Below are 16,693 nucleotides of genomic sequence, written 5' to 3' on the forward strand. Positions count from 1 at the left end.
AGCCTAACCTTAACAGGATGTATATGAAGAATGTGAAACACTCAATGTGTGTTTTTGTTGTTGTTATGCCTGGATATGTATCCTTTTTTTTAGGAAGCGGAACACAAACGACGCGGAACTGTTGTTCAGGAGCAAATGTTTCCGACCGGGCGACATTTTCGTTGGACGGCTTTCTGTTTACAGACCAACGTGGGTCACTGTGACAGAACTTTTATGGCAGTGGTGTAAGAACAACTAGAAGTCACTATTATCTATTTGTATTCGTATTAAAATGGGTAAAAAGCGCCAAAGCGAAGACTCCGCGGAGTCAAACACTGCAGCGAAAAAAGAAGTCCCGGAGTTCAATGGGACTTTATTCAAAGCCATGCTTAAGGAGCCCACCACAGCCATGAAGGGTGAGTGTGCAGCTTGTTACTCACGTCTCACAGCAGTGATTCGTACATTTATTTGTATATCCGTTCATCTTCTTGTGTGCAGTTAGCTAGTATCTCAGCATCATGTCCCCTTTTTTTTGCTTTGGCTAATTCTTACTTTGTATCGCCTGTAGGCCTGGAGACATTCATATCAACCGCTAAGAAGCTGCCATGCCCTGACCTGTATGATGTGGTGGAAGGTTATATTAAAATCTCTATGGAGTGTGCAGAAATATTCAAATTGCTGGAGAGCGAAAAGCATATAGAGAGCGAGGTAAGTACTTTTCTCAGTGAATGGGACTGCAGTTTTAGGTTGCCTGTTTTTGTACGTGTAAAGCTCTAAATCCTGCTTCTGTCCAGATGATGCTGATTTTTGAGAGCTTGGAGATGATCCTTCTCAGGACAGCGAGTGACTTGTCCCACTTCAGCATGGTTGGCAATGCTATAGTGAAAAAGACTGTTTCTAGCTACGTGAAACTACTGCAGGGATCTTTCCATTCAGAAAATCACAGGTTGGTGGAACGCCTTCACTACAGTGCCATCCCATGTCAGTCCTCAGCACAGTTTATTTTTGTCCTCTGCCCATTGCACTAATCTTGTATTTTCCTTTGTGCACAGGTTTGTCCGTCAGTGCCTCAGTCTCCTGTCCGCCTCGGTCACTCAGGGTCCAGAAGCTGCCAGAGAGATCCTAAGTCACATTCACATCAATAAAGCTCTGTCTGGACTGGCAAAGAGAAAGGATAAGAGGGTGTGTTGCATAATTTGTCTTTTCATTTCAGTTTCCAGCATGTTTGTTGGGTTCTGCGGATATGTATGCTTACATTCGTCTCTGTTAATTCTTCAGGGAAGACCTGACGTCCGCATGGCTTTCATCCAGTTTGTCCTGTCCTTTTTGGTGTCTGGAGATAATGCTACAGTTGGACAGATACTAGAAAGCAAAGGTAATAATTTGATATGCATCGTAATTTACACAACATACTCTCATCTCAGGTTTGTTGATGACAAGCTCATTTTTGTGTGTCAGAACTCCTGCCAGAGATCCTGAGCACAGGTCTGAAGGAGGACAGGATGTCCATGGTCAATCTGATTTTGTCCACACTGAAGACTAGAGTAAGTGCTCAGCAGTTTAGACTTTCCATTTAAAAATGAATGAATGAATGGATTTAATGATTCTATGCATTGGTATTTGTCTTGCTGCAGGTTGTGCTTAACAAGGCCATAAGTAAAACACAGAAAGTGCGTTTCTTCACACCTGTTGTACTGGCCAATGTAGCATCTCTCTATAAATGGAATGGGATTGTGGATGCAACCACTGATGATGACAGAGTGAGTTATTTACGTTTTGACTTCTTGTTTGAACAAAGGCTCTGTGTAAATTAGCTTTTCAACCTGTGGGTCTAAATTTTTTTTATTGTCTTAAAGCTGTTAGAGGACTCAGAGCATGCTGGGATATCAGTCATCCGGGAACTTGCTCACGGTTTCCTTCTGGACCTGTGTTGCTCTCGTAAGCATGGGATCAGCTTTCATGATGCCAGCTTTGGCACAGCTGGCAGGTAAGTCATCAGAGATTCAAGTTTACGTCGCACTCTGCTGGAGACTCCTCATGCTGATGAAATCATTTTAATTTTTTACAGATCTGGCAACATTGTCTTGCTTCAGTTCTTGGTGGGGCAGAAGCAGGCGACAGAGGATGAGTTGGTGACGGATCTGGTGGTGAATGTGCTGAAAGCTAGCCCTGACATGCTGGCCAGATACTTTCAAGAGACTCAGTATTCATACACCCCCCGCCTCAAAAGTGCTTGGCAGGACAACGTCAAGTTACTTAAAAAGGTAATAGTAGATTTGATTTTCATGAGGCTCTTTCAGTGTTTGATCATATCTAGGTTGTCTATTTCCAAAACAACAAAACAATGATCCTCCATATGTCAGATCTACGAAGCCCAGCCAGAGATTTCCACAGTCTTCCAAACTCGTGAGGTCATCCCCCTCCCCCGCCTGTTGTCCATGATCATGATGATATCTCTTCCTCCGGTCTGTAACAAGACCTTCTTCACACAGGGCCTCAGTGTAAGTGACCGAGTCTCGTGATGAAGTGAATCGATCAAAGTAACAAAACACTGAAAACAAACAATACTTTGTCATGTAATCCGAATATCTCTTCTTCTATCTGACAGCTTGCCAACACAGCAGTGCAGCTCACAACTCTGTCCATGATGAATTTCATCTTGAAAAGAGCCAACGTGAATATGGAGTACCTTTTGGATAAGTCTCAGTGGCACAGCTCAGATGTATACACTATTGATATGATGGGAGATTTGGTAGTGCAGTACAGGGATACTCTCAGCAAGGTAAGCTTAGGAAAGAGCTGTAATAAGACCCACAAATAATAAGGATGCACCATTAAACAACTCAAGTCACTACTGTTCATGCTCTGTTCCAGATTTTGCCCGATATGACAAGCATAGTTGCAAAGTGGCAGTCGCTTAGCAAGAAGGAAAAGACAGATGGCGAAGAAAAAGAGACCAAAACTGAAGGGAATGCTGAACAGACGGATAATAAAGTGCCTGGTAATAACAATTACATTACATGTATATTGTTTCTTCTAATCAGTCCTGTAAAGTAAAGGGTATGACCAGAAAAAAACATTTGATTTTTTTTGTTTTTGTTTTGTGTCCAGCAGTTGCAGAGACAGCGGAGGTAATCCTGCTGAAGACTCTGATTCTTCAGGTCATATGTCTTTACCAGAAGGTAGTACCACATCTGGTTAGCCAGTGCAAATTCGACTTCAGCAAACTCTTAAAAGGTGATGCTTTTATTTTATTATTGAGTTCATCTAAGTTATATTTTTTAAGCAGGATGCTGGTGGTTCTCCAACAAAGCCTTCAAAGTCTATTTCTTTTAACCTCCTCTAGGCATTGTGTCAGAGAAAGGAATGAGAGAAGAAGTTCCCCCGGTGTTGCAGTATCAAATACTGCAGTTGGCTTTAGATCTTCCTGCAAGCAAGTTCACCTGGTTTCGCATACAGGTAAAGACGTTACACTGTTTTATTTAATAACGGGGAAAATGTACAGTGATTTTTGTTGAGACGGTTTTGCTTTGTTGTCAACATTGTTTCTAATGTGTTGTGAATTGCTTCGTCTTCCTAGGATGTTGCAGATACAGAATCGTCGTCTGGAGAGAAGTCAGTACTTTACCTGCTTCTCAAAATGTTTGTCAGCAGCAGCAGCAGCCACCTGAAAACATCCACACAGATGCTGGTTCTAAAAGTGAGGAACTTTATTTTTTCAGCGGAGGGCACAGCGTCATTTCTAGACAATATGTCAACAATTCTTCCGCAACATCAGGAAACCGTTCCTTTCAGTTGAGACAAGTAGTTTGTCCATATTACTTGAAAGAGCCTGAAGCTAAATGATTATGTGGCAAACTGCACAGCAGCATCGGCAAAAGTAAATAATTAACTGCAAGTGATCCTGAAACTCAGTTTTAGGGGGGAAATGGCTGCCGTTTTCTAATTCCTTCCTCATATTCAGGTACTAAAGGACAGTGGCGTATTTGAGTACACCTGGAATGAGCTTGAGCTTTGGCTCGACCAGCTGGCCAGAATAGAGGCACACCAACAAGAGGCTGTCATCCAGTTCTTGGAGAGGGTGAGCCCATCTACGTAACATCTGTGTTTACGTGTCAACTTTTCTGTCTATTACTGTTGGTCCGACATTGTGTATAGTCGTTATAATTGGGAATACATTTCTGGTCTCTTTCTCTAGGTATTAGGGAAACTGGTGTGTAATTCTTACACATACACAGATAAGGTGGCCAGCCTGGTCCAGGAGGCCGCTTATCTGCAAGCGAACCTGAGTAGCCAGGAGGGTGACGCTGCCAGCATCCCAGTCTCACACATAGATGGTGAGCATTTCAAGATGGAATCTAAGCTGGTGGCATTTTTTTTTGGTAGGGCCATCTAATCAATTTCAGCAAACATCCCTGTATGATTCATTGCAAAAAAAGGTATCACGCATTACTACTAAGTATTTAACATTTATTCCAACACTTTGGCATAATGACATCTTATTAATACAATTCAGTGTATATATATATATATATATATATATATATATATATATATATATATATATATATATATCATGTTGCATACCCCTCTGAAAGATAGTCCTTGCACTGATGATTTCAAATGTATTGATAAATTCCCAAAACCAATGTAAGAGCTGTGTATAAAGGCACAAAACTATAATTATGTTTGCTTACTACTCGTTTGCATTAATTGCATCACACACACACATAGCCAACGCTCCCGTCAATTTCTTTAAAACATACACAGTTATTACATTTATTACAACTTTAACTAACATTGTGCCTCTTCCGCAGAGTGCAGAGTGCTAATACCGTTACCGTTTCTAATTTGTATACAAAACTGACCATATTTTCAGTAGCACATTGCGACTTCCTTTTTAACCTTGCAAGCTGCCTTCAAAATAAAAGCATCTCATATTACAGGAAACAAGATAAATGTAGCTTAACGCAGGCAAAACACATGCAACAAAAACAACAACATTGATTGACAAACCGTTTCTAAAGCCAGAACACAAATTGGGTTACTTGCATATCATATAATAACCGACAGTATGCCGTCAAACAGCTCGTTTTGTGCCGTCTTTGACGTGCCTTTAAAAACGCCGGCTGTCTTACGGTGCTCCGCCAGCACTCAGGAGTCAGACTCGTCATGCAAGGCCAACTCAAAGCCCCACAAAACTTCACATAATCAATTATTTTGGATAACATGTGCCTGTTTTTATCCACCTCATTGTGTTTCTTCACCGCAGTCCTGTGTTTGGTCTCCTTTGAAGAGCAGTGCTTGCACTCGCCATTGTCATGTTGTTAAAACGGGTGGCGCCTCGAGAGACTAGCCCTGACGAGAACGAGAGACGGGAACGCGCGTCTTTTTTTAGGACGCTGATTGGCTAAATTGTATGTCGCTCATATATATCTTTAATCAGTGATTGGCTAAACTGCTTATTAGACCCATCTTTATTGGGCCAAATTGATTCGGCGCAGCAGAGACGTGCACGGGTGGAGAGGACAAGCAGGAAAAGCATATATTTCGCACAGATATCCTATTTTACAAATATTACTGGGTATATTTAGTACCTCACAAACACAAATACTGACCATTTTGTATAATTTATGAATATTATTATATTTCTAATTAATAATATTATAAATCTTTTTTTTTTTTTTTTTGGGGTGGCTCAAGGTAGGGCCAGGCCCCGTGGTCCTCTATTGGCCGGTTCCCCACTGAATCTAAGTGAATTTCTTCCAGCCATATGCATGTCTGTGTTTTTTTTACAATCTGACAACTGGCTGTCTTCTAGATGTTTTAGACATGCTGGATGTCATTCTGGAGGGTAATGATGGTGAGATGGAGGAGCTCGGGCCCTCTCTGAGTGAAGACCTCATTATCCAGACATTTCCATTCAGTGTGATGGTGCCTGCTGCTCTGGAGGCCCGGAACAAACTGCCAGCGGACAAGGGTAAAGTACTTCTGCCTTAATTGGGATAAATGGCATAATGTTCAGAGCCATACATAGATTGTAAAATGGTTATTGGGTTAATTTCAGCTTGACAATTTGCTGCATATAAAGTGCAACTTCACCTTTTTTTTAAAGGGATTTCTCCACCCTGATAAGTTTTTAAAATCTAATTGTGTAGTATGTTGTAACATTGATAACAATATGTTCTTTTCTCAGGGGTTGTATATGAGTACTTGTCTGCAGTGCTTTCAGATGTCCTGCACTGTCAGAGAGAGCCGCTCCCCCTCTGTTTGGCTCTGCTGCAGTACGATAAACAGCTCGTGTCTGCAGAACTCTCTGCGTCTCCTCATCCCTCCGTCATACACCTTCATCAGTACTACTCCAAATGGCTACCACAGCAGTGCCGGGAGCAACTGGTTCGTTTTGGTTGGAACCAAGAAATTGTTTAACTTAAAGAGTGACATACTTGTTATTTCTTTCTGTAGAAAATAACTGTTGTCTTTTCTTTCGTATGTTTTGCAGTTCAAGTCCTCTGAATGCCATTTAAAGGGATTGCCAACTCCCATTTCATTCACTGCACTGATGAAAGATGCATATAGCCGAGGACCAAGCACTTTGCTTGAGGCCGCCTTCCGGGAGAATGTGGAAGGAACTCTAGCTTCCATGTTGATGACTGATTTTCCAGTAGCTATCAAGCAGATGTTACTTTACATCAAATCAACAGTGGAAAACCTTGGCACGGTAAGAGCACAAAACAAATTTACGACTCGGTACACTACTAAGTTAAAAATAAACACAACACATCATTACCTTCTGCACAGTTCTCCAAAGACGTAGGAACTGCCCCTCTCCAGACCTTGATGGGAATACTCCTGGATTTGGTGACCAAGCTACAAGGCTTTCAGAAGAACACAAGTTCTGAGCCAGCAGCAGAGAACTCCAAAGACGGATCGGACCTCTTCCTAGAACTCAACCAGACGTCCACAGTAGAAGGCAATAAAGAGCAGGTTTGGAGTTCAGCTTTTACATGGAAAACAAATATGTTCCAACTATGACCAATGTTATCACGTTTACTTTTTATTTTGAGAACTATTGATTCTAATATGACGCCATCTGTGTTCAGATCCTTGTTTCTGCCCTCGACTCCATCTTCAAATATCCGTGTTTTGAGCAGTGGTTTCTGTCTCTGGAGCTGGCTGCTTTGCCTCCTCACACTCTGAACCCCGTCAGGATAAAGCATCTGTGTGCTCAGCTGACTGATGACATTCTAGCCTTGCTGAAGACCAGCACCCCCACTCTCCATGATCTTGGTCGCCTGGAGCTTATAAGTAGCTACATGGGGGCTATAGAAAAGGCTGTGCTCAAGGAACTGATCGAGACGGGGTCCCAGGCAGCAACAAAACAGTCCAGACCTTTCCAGGCCCTCCTGTCTTTGCACAGCTACATGGACTCCTGCAATCTCAGAGAGGTTGTTTCCAAGTTGCTGTTCCTCCCCCAGGAGAGCCTAATCTCCCCCAGCAGTGATGGCACACAAGCCGAGCTTAGTGTCTATGGTCAAGCAGCGCTGCAGATCCTCACGGAGTCTAAAGCTAACCCTTCCCCGGACCACGCCATCTGTCTATCTCAAGCACACCTCCGTGGCCTGAGCACCCTGCTGCTGTCCTGCTCCAGCTCTGCCCTGGAGGCCTTCCTGCTGCAGACTCTGTCGAGTGAGCCTGGCAGTGCTAAACTCATCCACACAGATGTGCTGCTGCACTGTCTCCAGTGGCCTCTCCCAGACACTCAGGCCATCAGCTCTCTGCTGCTGCAGAACTGCTCCACACACCGCCTCTGCTTTGAGATGTGGTGCTTAGAGCCGGCAAACACGGAGAAGCTCTCGGATCAGATGGAAACATTCCTTCCACTCGTCAACACCTACCTCCAGGTGGCAAGTAGAGAGGATCCTGCCAGGCCTAAAGATGGTTTGTACTAATACAAGTATTTCTCTTAAAGCATATAGTCCTAGGATTTATGCCACTATTTTGAATCTCAACAGCATCTGTATATTCATTCAGATATGCTCCAATTCTGTGTTTTGTAGTGCAAAAAGAGGTTGTAAAGGCCTTAAAGCAAGCACTGCTCCCCAAATTGTCCCAATGTGTTCTGGGAAACCTGACGGAAGACTCTGGAGCTCAGCTTGCTGAAGCACTAGCTAATCTGATCAAGCTCTCTGCAAACATCAAGGACACCAGGGACTTGATCAACACTCTGCCCAGTGCTCTTCAAAAAGTGGACAGTTTTGAAAGGTAGTAATTAACTCTTGTTACTTTTATGTAAATGATCAGTGTCACAAGGTATTGGCTGAATGTTGTTTTCTCTTTCAGATGGCAACTAGTTGATGTCATCACTGAGAAACTGGCTGATTGCCCCGAAGAACAAGAAACCTGGAGGAAGTCTGTCATCAGTGCTGCCCTAAAGTGTCTTCTAGCCGCTTTCAGTCACTCTAAAGATCCGGCTACTTTGTGGTCAAAGCAGGAGCAAAGCATCCTGGAAAGACTGCAAGGACTCCTAGTGGGTTTATTTTCCTCACATACTGGATGTTTTATGTTTTTTTTTTATTTCATGCATTTCATAATATATCTTCTTTACACAGACATCAGCTGAAGACATCACTGCATCTGAATGGAACAGCTTTGTAAAGAATGGACTGAAGTAAGATATTTGTCTAAATCCAGTTTGCTAGATGTTTGTTCAAAGGCATCTCAAGATTATATTTATTTTTAAATCCGTGACCTAAAAGACATTATTCCACTGTAGATATCGCTACAGAGATCATCACTTTCTGAACACATTGAGCAACCTGTTGGAAGTGATGTACGGGAGCAGTGAAGTCCACAAGGATCTGATTCCTTTATCCACCCTCCACATGATGACCAGCAGCCATTCTCTGTTCCTGCCCACCATGTTGGACTGTGATGAAGAGCCGAGCGTGTGTCAGACTAAAGGTATGTATGTAGCGGAATAGAATGGAGAAAAATAATAATTGACTTATCCCTCAATTGTTTATTTTATTATCAAACATAACATAAACTTATTTTGGTGTCATTTCAGAAGCACTATTGTCCCTACTTCTCTGTTTGGTGAAGAAAAGCCCAACAGTCTGTAGCATGAATCACTTTGTTGTTCTGTTAGGAGCATATGGAGTCACACTGAGTACTTCAGGTAAAACAGGAAATCTAAATGTTGTTGTTTTTGTGCGTTTTTTGCCCTTCTTTCCTCTTACATCTTGTTTTGGTTTGCAGATCAGAAACTATTACTGCTTCTTCAGGAATATGAAAGAAACAATGTCAGTCTGCTGAAATTTCAGTAAGTAACAGGGAAAAAGTTATTTTTTTTCATTTTTAATGGTTTATATCTTTGCATGAACTTGAAGTATTATTGTTATTTGCAAATGCTGAATGTTTGTTTTCAACTGCAGGTCGTTCTTGTGGGGCCCAGCAGCTGTGGAGCACCACAAGACCAGGAAAAGCCTTGGAGCTTCTTTGTGGAAGCAGGCGAGCTCAGACGAGCTGTTGGCCCTGCTGAACAGTGACAGGATGCTCCAAACGATTGCACACTTTCCCCAGCAACGCAGAATCATCCTGCAGGTTTGATATTCCTCGTTTTTCAGTTATTTGAACCTCATAAAGGAAATTCCATTTACATGCATCGTGATCAGATGGCTGCAAAAATCTCAAGAGATGGATATTAAAGAAACTTAAGCAGATAAAGGAAAAGGGATGAATGAGAAACATATGTGTTGGTCTTTGCATAAACCTTGGATATCTAAATAGTTCTCTCTTATAGGATAATAAGGAGCTGCTGTACTGTAACAAGGCAGGAGAGGACCGTGTGGATTTCTATGATCCTCGTTTTCTTCTGCCTCTATTCAGCACCATACTGCAGCCAGGTGAATATATTGAATTGATGTGTCATCGCTCCAAATCAGTTCAGCTTATCACTGCTTTATAGATGTGTAATTTATTTCCCTTTTCTGTGTGACAGAGTGTGTGGTTGACTGCCTCAAGTTTGTATCCAGTCATGCCCTCGGTGTAACCGTGATGGCTCTAAGTAGCTACGACCCAAAAGTGAGAGCGGCAGCGTGCTACGTGCTAAGCTGTTTCTACCAACACTTAGAGGGAGCTCGGATCAGAGAGAAGAGACAGGTAACGTATGAGGGAGGTGGTGTGTGAGTATTTCAATATTTTATGTGTGGAAGTCACCAAGTGTTTTTTTTTTTTTTATCGGACAGTTGCTATACTTGATGGACATGGTGAAGAATGGGATTCGGCAGCCGAATCAAAGACTTCCGTTTCTCCTGACCACTTACATCGCCAAAGTGGCTCAGCAGATGCTTAAACCTGGTGTGTAACTCTGAAAGCTTGTTCTGACCAGAGGGATTTGACGTAAAGATTATTAGTTAGACTTTTACTGAACTGATGAGGAACTTTGTTTTTTCAAAGTAACATTTACATTTTAATCTTTTAGAATGTTCTATTTGTTGCATTTCTATATCCAGTATATAATGAAGTATCATTGACCTTTTCCTTGTTTTTCCTCATTTCCCAGAGGACCACATGTACATGGTGTTAAACAGGTTCCTGCTGTCCCATCAGAGTTTGGACTTCAGAAGGGTCCCTGAGTTCTTCAAGTTATTCTATGGCTTTGACTTGGAGGTAATCCAAAGTATCTTCTAGTATATTCAATAATAAATGATTGTCCAAATAAACTCTTCTTGTGTCCACAACATTTAACCTTCATCTGTTTGTTTTGCTCAGCTCATGCTTTTTCAAAACTGATGTTATCTCTTCAGCGGTGTCAGCCGTGAGAGTATGACTGATTGTCTGTTTTTTTTGTATTCCCTCTGCAGCATAAAATGGAACGGGAGTGGATCTTGAGTGTGTTGGAGGAAGGCATAAGTGATGGACACTGCTATGAACTGTGTGAACAACAGGGCATCTTTCAGACCCTTTTAGGTTTCAGTAGCAGCCCTTTGTGTGATGAACACTGCCAGGTACACACTGTGGGAATCACAATGATGCAACACATGAGCAGTGAAGTAGAGATGCACATGAATAGAAATGTCTAATGTGCATATGTTTCACATATCCCTCTCCACTAGGCACAGATTATCAGGGTGTTGTGCCAGGCCGCCCGTGTGACCAGAGCAGCGTACAACCTCACCAAGAACTGTGGGCTTCTAGCCTGGATAGTACAGATGGTTGAAAAAAGGTACGGTCCATTCCAATTTTGGCTCTTTATTTTGATATCGTCATTCATGTTACTACAATAACTCGTCAACCATTTCCATATTTACTTAAGTCTGTAATTATTATCCTCTTTAGGAATCTAGACCAGCAGCTGCTGAGTGCCATCATAGATCTGCTCCATGTGCTGTGGTTTACCAACCTCGGGCAGAAGGAGACCCCGGTGGATGGAGCCAAGACCACCTCCTATACAGAGGAGAAACCTCGGAGCTCAGTGAAGTGCCTCCCACTCCCACTCATCAGTGAGTTTCTGTGTGTGGCAACAACTATCAGCCGTCACCTCAGGTAAGCGCGCCATAACTATCACAGTGAAAATGTAAATGTAATTTAACATCATGTTTAAGTCACTCTGCAGGCACTCGAGCCAAGATCTTAATAATACATATAAATGACGTAGTAGATCGTAACTGTTTTTTGGTGAAAGATGTCAGTGTTTGTTTGATCTCCTGTCAGGTTGCGTGTGAAGGCCGCTCAGCTCAGCTCGTTTCTGCAGACTCTTTGCTCTGTACTGAAGCATTATGGGACAGCTGTCAATGCCAACAAACGGGCTGACTGGCTAACGCTCCACCCACAGTCTCTCTCTTGTACCGAAGCCCTCACTCTGCTTCTCTGTTGGGCCTCCCTGTCCCGCAACACGCCACTCCTCACCCAAATCCAAGCTGTGTGTGAAAAACACAGAGTACGGGAATTGCTGGGTGAGTGTCATTGAGTGTGTCCTTGAACAAACTGAGAAGGTTTTGCAAATGTTTTGATGGTTGTCTGTCTTCTAAAGAGGTGGACAAGGACTTTGTGGATGCATTTCAAAGCAACAGGAGAAAAAACGCTTACCAATATGAACATGACAGACACATTATAGGTTTTGACATATGACTAATTGTCATGAAAACCATATGACCCAACTAGTTGCAATGCTTACAATTGAGGTTTAATTACTTCATAATTATTGTTTTTCACAAGTTATTTTGTAGTCACTCTTGCTCAAACAGGTCTTTTGCATAGCTTTGATAATGACATTACTGTTAACTAAAGATTATAGATTCTGGACAAAAGAAAACTATTTTTCTAATATAGCAGAAGTCTTTTGCAATGTATTCCATTCTGTTGAAATCATTTTCTGCTAATCCTATGAGCTTTTATAATGGCCAAAAGAGCTGACATTAATTCCCACAACCTATGCTGAATATTTGATATGAGGCTTTCAGGCCCTACAATGAAGCGCCTATGTTATAAAGTTTAAACCCTGCAGGCCCGCAACAGGTCACCAACTGCTCCAAGATGGCTGCTCTTTTGCCGACCCTTTGCTCTCTTCTCTGTAGGGAAATGAAAAGAAACAAGTATCAATTTCTTGCGTGGGATAACATTACATGCTGGACCTTTTAGAATTTCAAAGTGTGTTCCGCTCTACAGTATCTAAGTCATCCCTTGTATCTTTAATGGCATAAACATGATTTTGTTCATCTTGCTTCTCAGGGATTAAGAAGGATAAGGCCAGAGGTAAAGGCCCCTTTTCCCAGGCCCACACACGTAAAGAGAACCTGGCAGAAGATGCCGACACTAAGAAACAAGAAGAAAGTCTCCTGACAGAGAGTAAATTTTACCTCGCCGGTATCCTTGTGCACTGGGAGCCTGTGTTTCCCCTCTCTGAACCCCAGCCAGGAGACAAACTGGATCCGAGTCAGTTGGCTGGTGATACTGCACACCTGCTCACCAAGTGGTCTCTGAGGTGCTTGGTGGAGGACTCGTATGACGAAAACAGAACAAAAGAGTTCTTGCACTGGGTCGAAAAGGCTGTGATAAAACACAGGGAAGTTGTGAGTGCTGTGCTTCTCGATTTTGGCATGAAAGCGGACATCCTTCGACTCTACCATCAGGCCTTTGAAGCGCAGTGTCACTCCAGCCTTTCAGAAAGAGTGGAAACCCTCCAGCTGTTTACCACCATTATGATACATCTACTCGAGGCCCAAGGCCACCTTCCAGAGCTGCACCAGGCAGTCGTCTCTGCCTGCCTGCCAGAAGACGCACATGATCAGGCTAGACGTGGTAAGAACCTGCCGCCTTATTCACAGACCCTTTCTATGACTGCTAGTGTGCATATCAAACTATACCATACTGTTAAAATGCTATGCCTCACTTACTCACTTTTCCACTCCCCTACTATGAATACTGTTGTATTGAAACACTGGAGTTAGAGACTTTTAGGGCAGCGGTGCCAAGCTTTTGACCGAGGGCCAAAAATGACATTGGAAGGGAAATCCACAAGACGTAAAGTTATTTTAGAGTTCCAGATCCCCAAAAATCTTTAGCAAAATTTGGGCTGTGCCCCAATAACATATGATCAGTTTTTGATGTGCAACTGGATCCAGGAGTTTTTTTACATTACAAGAATACTTTTTTTTAAAATATGTTTTGCTTTTTATTGATGAGCTACAAAATGTATGTAGTAAAATACATGTGACGTGTCCCATGACTGTTTATCACTATGTGGTACTGATTCAGATTTTTAGTTTTCTATGAATACAATAGCATTTAACTTTGTCCAATTTAGCAGTGGACAATGAAAGTGGTCAAGGACCTTAAGTTTTGCAACATTTATTGTAGTTTCCATCAAATAGCAAGTGAGGTGGTGCTTGTTGTTAAACTTTGTTAGAAGTCTGTTTAATTATGTCGCACTATACGTGCCACATTTGAAATAATATGGAGGAGAAACTTGATTTTGAGAAGGTATACCTACTCTATTAAAGTAAAAATGTATACTAACTAAAATATTAAAAACACATAAAACATGAGTAGATGCATGTTTATTTTGGAAGATGACTAAGTATTAGTACATTGTAGTGTGACTTAATTAAGCCTCTTGTTTTCCCCTTTGCAGGAGCGGGGCTGTTTCTGTGTTCGTCGTACATCCATGAGCTGTGGAGTGGAGCCACGTCAGCAGAGCTGTTCCTGTCTCATGTCACTTTGGTGACCAAAGCCAAGAGTAAGAAACAGAAAGCATCCAAATCATTACTGACTCAAACAGCCATCAGAGCCATCTGTAATGACATCATGACTATGAAAAGTTAAATATTACAAGAGAACACAACTGTGCTCAGTAAAATAGACGTAATGCCAAGAAAGCTTGAATTCATTTATTTTGCTGCTTTGTTTGGTTCTTGTAAAAAGATTGAACGTATCTTGTAAAATCCTCTGTAATAAAAATGTTGATTTACAATAAATATGTCTTTTTTATTTTAAACCGTGTATGTGAAAATGGTGTTTTATAACAAAAGGTGTGGTGGACCACATTTAATAAATTGGACCCAATGCAGTAAAGCTTCCTTCATGATGAAGCACAATAAAATGCACTCGTTGAACTTTTAACTACTAGCGCAGAGTTCACATGTACACAAACTGCAGATTAAAGTTCACAATAATAGTTACATATTCTGTTCAGGTAGCCTTGCACTTATTCAGTGAAATGGAAAGAAAGACAAATAATTGGATACTCTTTCTTACACACCGCCTCAACCTTTGATCTCAAATTTCTTTGTTTCCCACAACATCTTCAAGGTTTTGTTTTCATTATTCCGATTTTATATTTGTCTTCATCGCCTCAATTTTTAAAATTTCTGTTCACATCCATAAACAGTACTCTCATTCAGATTCGGCCTCACGTCAAGCAGTTGATGTTCTGTGTCGTCTTCTGAATCTGTGACTTCTGCAACAATAATAAGACATTTTGAAAGTTACGTAGAGCTTTGTTGCGTGGCCTAATTAAGCATATATGCCTTAATTATGTGTTGGTAACCACTTTCCTCTACCTCTAATTCAAGGTAGGGAGACTTTGAAAGATCATGCATGAATCACACTTACCGTGGCAAGTTTCCACTATGAGACATTAGATTCAAACTGAGAAAGAGGAATCCCACGAAAGCTGCCAGAATTATCCAAAATATTATAACAATTGAATCTGAAAGGGAAGAGGAAAACTTGTTATCTTCATTAATACAAGATGGCAAATACAAATATCTTATAAAGCATAAAGACTTACATTTGTTGTACTTCAGTTTGCTCTCATCCACAATCACAGGATCAAGGTAATCATAATAGTATTCCCATTCATAGGGAACAGCGCTGGTTGAGTTCTCCATTACAAACATCTCAGTTGGGAAGTACAAAAAAGGTGGTCGTGAAAAATGATAGCCATTTAACCATGATGAAAAAAGACATCGCAGTTGTTTCTAACATCTGTAGATCGTTGGTATTGCATATTTCAGCAGGCCTGAGAAGAGCTCCCTCACCCACATGCATCATGTCTGCTCAACTTCAGTTGTTTTCCTCTTCCCGGCCCTGCTTATATTTCAGCAGATGCATGCAGTGGTGCAGGTTCGACCACAGGGGGCATCACAGAACCATTCAACAGGGGTCAATATAATTCAAGGAAACATTGACGAATAAAAAAAGCTTAATGTTGTGGCTTAGTGCTCTGTTTTTAACTAATACGTGGGTCTGATGAGGTACAGTTTATTATATTTTTTGGAATAGCGGTAAATGCTTATTACTTGGTTATTTTTATTTTTAAGAGTTGAGTTTTCAAAACTCATTATACTACACACTCCAGTACGCTAGGAGGCGTCAGTATGTGATCAGTGCAAAAATGGATCTTCACGCCTGAATGGCCTGGTCCAAATTAAAACTGGGGATCACAGCTACACACGTGCAGCATCGAAGCAGCTGCTTTAACATTGGTACTGAGAGAGAAAGTAGACAATCTAAATCCAGCAGGAGGCACGAACTAGAGCTCGCTAGCACGCAGCCATGCTGCTTTCAAATACTCCTCGGTAATATAGGAATATAGGTTTAGGTTTTTTTGTGTTATATTCACATGCAATATTATATACAGTCTATTGTAATTAATCCTACAATGTAACATTGTTTACATTTCATAATTAATTTGAATCCTAAAACGTGGTTCCAAAATCAATTATCGAATTATAAGGATGGACCAGATTATTATTTGTGTAGGCCAATCCCGAACGCTAGCGTCGCACTGGTTCAAAACCTCTTCACGAAAACGACAATAGGATTTTTCCATTGGATTTTGGAATATGGCAGAAAATAAATGATGTGGCAAACCCGCGTTTATGATACTTACAAGTTTAATACCGCAAGATTATCTTCACAAATGAACACCACTTTTAGGTGTTTTGAAGAGTAAATTCTATCAGAAGTAAAAAGCTAACGTTCGACTTTAAACAAACGACACCATGGTCGCAGGGGCAGGCGTTCACAACAAGGCTGTGAAAGCGGACTAGTAGACGTGATGACAATTAGTTTCGTGTAGGCACTTGTTAGCAACAACCTTTTTCAACACTTAACTTTCGACACTTAAAGCTTCAAAGTTCATGTCTGATATATGTACTGACGTATTTCATATTGTAGAACAACATTTTTAAAATATCTTAAGTTT

At 41.4% G+C, this 16,693-nt stretch overlaps 1 protein-coding gene across 1 annotated transcript; it reads left to right on the forward strand.

Annotated features, from left to right (window-relative positions):
- Nucleotides 1–271: 271 nt before the first annotated feature.
- Nucleotides 272–14,869, forward strand: urb1 (URB1 ribosome biogenesis homolog; the record flags this gene model as incomplete). The annotated part of the gene is made up of 39 exons (XM_079225360.1): nucleotides 272–395; nucleotides 548–687; nucleotides 774–925; nucleotides 1,032–1,161; nucleotides 1,258–1,354; nucleotides 1,438–1,523; nucleotides 1,614–1,739; nucleotides 1,836–1,966; nucleotides 2,048–2,243; nucleotides 2,343–2,480; nucleotides 2,588–2,761; nucleotides 2,854–2,980; nucleotides 3,091–3,216; nucleotides 3,326–3,438; nucleotides 3,560–3,679; nucleotides 3,944–4,060; nucleotides 4,178–4,316; nucleotides 5,801–5,959; nucleotides 6,176–6,375; nucleotides 6,482–6,700; nucleotides 6,781–6,966; nucleotides 7,083–7,920; nucleotides 8,040–8,244; nucleotides 8,323–8,509; nucleotides 8,592–8,650; nucleotides 8,756–8,943; nucleotides 9,050–9,160; nucleotides 9,241–9,304; nucleotides 9,417–9,585; nucleotides 9,785–9,887; nucleotides 9,983–10,143; nucleotides 10,230–10,341; nucleotides 10,547–10,653; nucleotides 10,848–10,991; nucleotides 11,100–11,209; nucleotides 11,323–11,529; nucleotides 11,698–11,939; nucleotides 12,715–13,284; nucleotides 14,117–14,869. The coding sequence occupies 39 exons, from the start codon at nucleotides 272–274 to the stop codon at nucleotides 14,305–14,307; spliced, it is 6,768 nt and encodes a 2,255-aa protein (XP_079081486.1). The 3' UTR covers nucleotides 14,308–14,869.
- Nucleotides 14,870–16,693: the final 1,824 nt, after the last annotated feature.

Source organism: Taurulus bubalis (genome assembly GCF_910589615.1).
Source record: "Taurulus bubalis genome assembly, chromosome: 10".
Taxonomy (NCBI): Eukaryota; Metazoa; Chordata; class Actinopteri; order Perciformes; family Cottidae; genus Taurulus; species Taurulus bubalis.